The sequence below is a fragment of the Carlito syrichta genome, unplaced genomic scaffold (assembly GCF_000164805.1).
Source record: "Carlito syrichta isolate Samal-C Ts95f unplaced genomic scaffold, Tarsius_syrichta-2.0.1 Scaffold309322, whole genome shotgun sequence".
NCBI lineage: Eukaryota > Metazoa > Chordata > Mammalia > Primates > Tarsiidae > Carlito > Carlito syrichta.
In genome coordinates, this window is record NW_007253418.1 from 493,869 (window position 1) to 499,228 (window position 5,360).

At 43.5% G+C, this 5,360-nt stretch overlaps 1 protein-coding gene across 1 annotated transcript in view; it reads right to left on the minus strand.

The window, feature by feature from the left end:
* APH1B (aph-1 homolog B, gamma-secretase subunit) overlaps positions 1–4,200 on the minus strand; it is a 33,013-nt gene extending 28,813 nt beyond the window's left edge. Inside the window, exon 1 of the mRNA XM_008067163.2 lies at positions 4,011–4,200. Within this exon, the coding sequence (XP_008065354.1) occupies positions 4,011–4,132 (122 nt within the window). The 5' untranslated portion in view covers positions 4,133–4,200. The remainder of the gene's footprint in view (positions 1–4,010) is intronic.
* Positions 4,201–5,360: the final 1,160 nt, after the last annotated feature.

Consider the following 5,360-nt stretch of genomic DNA (forward strand, 5'->3'; position numbering starts at 1 on the left):
GCCACTGCACTCCAGTCTGGGTGACAGAGTGAGACTCCAACTCAAAAAAAAAAAAATTCAATCAAGACAGTACTTGAAACTTAAAAGTTCAAAACCTACTTCGGCAGTAGATATAAAACATTGGTTAAATCAAAGTCTCTATATCTGAATGTAGTATCGCATAAGAGAGTAATTAAAATATATTCATAGAAAGTTAGTTATAAAGTATTATAATAATTATCAGACTTAACACAACTACATAACATCCAACATTCCTAAAATTTGTCAGCAACATTCTGGATATTCTAAAGGTTTGTTAAAGATGCATTTTATAAATGCAAACACAAACACCTATTAACACAGGTTTTGTCCTACCATCTGTTTACAAATTTCCAAAGATCCTTTCAGAGGGACAAACATGGTTTACCCAGGGGGCCAAAGAAGCTTCTCTGAGCTTTCTGGCATGAGCCTACAGATAGTGCAATTCCTTCCCCATATGGCCCTACTCCTTTCCTGCCCTCATTAGACATGCAAACCCATGTTCAGCTTAAAGTATTTCAAAGCAGTGGGGATCGGTGGCTCAGCCTGTAATCTCGTGCCTTTGGGAGGCTGAGGTGAGTGGATTGCCTGAGCCCACGGGTTCGAGACCCGCCTGGGCAGGTGAGACCTCATCTCTACAATAAAATCAAAAAATTAGCCGGGTGTGGTAGCACGCGCCTGTAATTCCGGCTACTCGGAAGGCTGAGGTGGAAGGATCACCGGAGCCCAGTAGGTCGAGGCTGCGGTGGCCGGGAGTGGCCACTGCACTCCAGTCTGGGTGACTGAGTGAGACTCCAACTCAAAAAAATAAATAAATAAATAAAGTATTTCAAAGCTATAGGTGAACACCAAGAAAAAGGTGCCATTTTGGGTGGAAACCACAAGAAATAGGTAGTGAAAAATAGCAGATACCCATTTAGGCATTCTGATAAGTCAGGTTTAGAAGTTACAAGTCCTAAATGTGACATTCTGTATTAGAAATAAAGTTTTTTCAAAATTAGAACCATCACATGAAAATGCAAAACCATCATGAGCCAATGATGTCACTGACAGGAAAACCCAGAGCAATCTGAGGCTAAGTTGTTAAAAGAATACAGTGCCCAGTCAAGGGCACTACTTAGACCACACTGCAGAATACTGTGCTGGGTCCCAAGCACAGGTAAAAACCAAGCACTGACCAAAAGGGTCATGTCCACTGACCAGAAAGAACAGACTTTCTTTGGGAAAAATCTGGAAGCCACAACCATGCCTTCTGAGGTACAGGGGAAGAAATGAGGACTGTTCAGCCTTGAAAGAAACACGATGACAACCATACGGCAGAGACTTCATTCACCTGGTGAGTGGGGAAGAGGCAAGAAGGAGGGGAATTTTGAGTACTTTAATAACATTTTAGAGTTAAATTTAAGATTGCAGGCCAGGCATGGTAGCTCGTGCCTATAGTCCCTGCACTTTGGGAGGCTGAGCAGGGAGAGGACCGCTTGAGGCCAGGAGTTCCAGACTACCCTGGGCAACATAATGAAACCCTGTCTCTACAAAAAAATCGAGAAAGAAAAAGTTAGCTGGGCATGGTGGTGCACGCCTGTAATCCCAGCTACTCTGGAGGCTGAGGTGGGAAGTGAACTATGGTCACACCACTGCACTCCAGCCTAGGTGACAAAGAGAGAGAACTTGCCTCAAAACAAACAAACAAACAAACAAACAAATAAAATTATAGGATGGTAGTGAGTGCTGAACAGAGACATTCAACTTCAACTATGTGAACACAAGTACAGGATTAATGATGATTTTAAAGCAAATGAACAAACAGAAGCCCCGCTGGAGAAGGAACACATTTCCTGAGTTTTTAATAAGGCAGATAAAAAGTCCTTATAAAGTGATGTTCTGGATCAGAAAACATTTCACTCAAAAACCTATAATAAGCAAATCAGAACATTTCTTGAATAAAGCCTGAGACCAGCACTCCAAAGATCAGCTAGATGTCCATCTGTCAGGAATGCTGTGGAAAGTTACATGTTACCTTTGATATTTATTTGTTCCTATTTAATACTTTCAGGCACTAAATGGGAATTTCATTTTTAACCCTTTCTAAGGTACGACTTTGGCTTTTAAGCAACACCTTTCTGGTTTTCAATTTTTAATTTAAATTACCTCATTGTGAAAAGGGAATTCAATATCTGCTTTTTTTTTTCTTTTTTAACCAAATATGCATATTTGGTTAAATATATACATTTATTTATTTATTTTTTTATTATAGAGATGTGGGTTACAATTCAGGGTTAGGTATACAAACGCTGATTACGCAGGTACCCTTGTTGATGAGGTATGCCCCTACCTCCCTAGCAGTTTTTCTCAACTGCCAATCCCACCCCCCCCTCCCCTGACACTTTCCTGCTTTTAAAAGTAAAAAGTGTAGTGAGCCATGATCACTGTGCTCCAGCTTGGGCAACAGAGACCCTGATGCCAAAAACAAAACAAAAGTAAAGACTACAGAAGGCCCAACATATTGGTAAGAACAGATCATCAGAAGCCCATGAGAAGAGACGTTGCTGAGGCTCTGTCTTCGTTATTTCATGACATTCATGGACAGCCGTAATAACCTCATTTGCAGAAATAAAAATGATGGCTCATTTATTATTCTGCTGACTAAGTCTTACTACATAATCAAAGCCAACCTCATGACTGCCTGAAACAAAGAAACGGCTACAAGTTCAGGCTATGTGTCAAATCAGTGGCTTCATGTGAGATCCTCGTGGATCCTTCAGGAGAACTACTCCCTGGCCCAAAAAAGGAACTCAGGCTTTTTAAAAATGTATTTTTTGATCATGGATTTGAAACAACAGGAAATATCTCAAAATGAACTCCTTTTTTAACCTACTACTGTCAAAATAATGAAAGACATAATCCCCATAAGAATTATTTATCTTAGGCCGGGCTCGGTGGCTCAGCCTGTAATCCCAGCATTTTGGGAGGCTGAGGTGAGTGGATTGCCTGAGCCTGCGGGTTTGAGACCCACCCAGGCAACTTGGCGAGACCTCATCTCTACAATAAATCAAAAATTAGCTGGGCATGGTCCTGTGCCTGTAGTTCCGTCTAGTTGCAAGGCTGAGGTGGAAGGATCGCCAGAGCCCAGCAGGTCGAGCCTGTGGTGGCCGGGAGCGTGCCACTGCACTCCAGTCTGGGCGACAGAGTGAGACTCCAACTCAAAAAAAAAATAATAATAATTATTTATCTTAAGTGGTGGCAAGGAGAAGCACATATAAATTCTGAGCTAGAATGGTTTCTGTTGTTTCTTGTTTTTTTTTTTTTTGAGTTGGAGTCTCACTCTGTCACCCAGGCTGAAGTGCAGTGGCATGCTCACAGCCACTGCAGACTTGACCTGCTGGTTCAGGTGATCCTTCCAAGTAGCTGGAACTATAGGTGTGCACCAGCATGCCCAGCTAATTTTTTGATTTATGTAGAAATGAGGTCTCGCTGCCCAGGCGGGTCTCGAACCCGCGGGCTCAGGCAATCCACTCACCTCAGCCTCCCAAAGGCGCGGGATTACAGGCTGAGCCACCGAGCCCGGCTAGTTTCTGTGGTTTCAATGGCTATTCCCCTAGCTTATTTTTCTCCATAGCAGTTTATATCTTCTAATATACAGTATATTTCTTGTTCATCTTTTTGTTATCTGTCTCCTTCTATAACTTAAACTCCATGAGGCCAGAGACTCTGTCTTTTAATTACTGATATATCCCCTGTGCCTAGGATAGTGTCTGGCATTGAGTAAATTTTCAAGATATATTTTTAGAGTAAAAGGAAGGAAGAGAAGAGGAAATGTCCATAAGTTAAAAGAATATACAATATTTTTAGGCTAGAAATGTACTGGTCTCTTGGCTTAGAACTATGTAGGAAGGCACGGACCCCCAAATACCATACTAGATTCATGTTTCAAATTACCAAATCATAACTCAAATCTAACCGGGGCAAAAAGGTAAATAAAACATTTCACTCACTTTAAAAGTCTATAATATGCAAACCGGAACATTTCTTGAATAAAGACTGAGACCAACACTCCAGAGATCAGCAGATACTTCTGTGCTGGTCCATCTTTGCTGTCAGTAATGGCTCTTGCCATGAACCAAACTAACGATGAAAGCAGTAGAGATACCAACCAGAAGAAAGCTCTGAAAAAGACGAGGAAGAAAAGTTCCATAATAACGTAAGTACAGGATTAATGATGATTTTAAAGCAAAGGAACAAACAAAACCCTGGAGGTTTTAATAAGGTAAATAAAAAGTACTCATAAAGTGATGTTCCAGATCAGATTAATCAATGGTGCATCTTCCCTGGTGAGAGAAACATGGAATCCAAGAGGAATGTGCTCTTTTCCAGTTACCCTGCCATTTGAAGTACTTCTGCAAACTATCTGCCAATGACTGTCTTGCCAGAAAATGGTTATCTGCCACTTTTCCTAATCAATATTTTGCTTAGGGATGTGTCAAAACAATAGAACACACAACCTGTGACTATGGCAATTGTCCTATCCTTTAAACCCTACAAGAAATTATGGGTCTAATGGTCATCTATCTGCAAAGATGAGTGTCTTTTCCAGACAACGATCTCTACCTCTGCTAGTAGAGTGACTGATTTAAAATCCAAATGTTGAAGCCTTGTGTTCTGGTCCAGATCAGTTTTGCAGAACGGGATCTTACAACACTCCTGTGGAGTCTAATGAGTATAGGAAGCTTCAAAAACCTTCATCCCAACTCTATTGTTTTTAAGAGGCCAGGTTATGCAGTCTTTAAATACAGCCGTGGAAGGTGAAGAAGGTGAAGAAACTCAGAACCGTGGCTGTCACTGGCCTAGCGGGGGTGTGTGGCCTGTCCCCAGTAAGAGCTGCCGGGCAGGTGAAAAGGGGATTATGACCACACTGGCCGCAGAGTTGGGACTCATCCAGCTCCCAGAAACAGACGCCGGCTCTGGGGTGTCGGTGTCTTCACAGGTCTCAGTCCTTCGGCTGCACACCTGAATCACCCACGAGGGGCTTCTGAACAACCTGGAGGCCGAGTTCCACCTCCTAGCCATCCTGAACCGCTGGGCCTGGGATGGGGCCATCAGCCTGCGTAAGGCGCCTGGCACCCAGGTGACTCCAACTGGCCGAGGGCGAGAGCCACTGTCCCAGATACTGACGGCTCTAAGCCCCGCGGAGTAGAGACACCTCGGCGAGTCAGAGGGACACGAGGGGCCGCCTCCCAGAAAAGCGAAGGGGCGTGCACGCGCGCATCCCCGATTTTCCCCCACCACGTCAGTGGCCTCGGGGCCCAGCGAAGCCCACCCACAGCCCTGGGAGCCAGCCTCGGGGC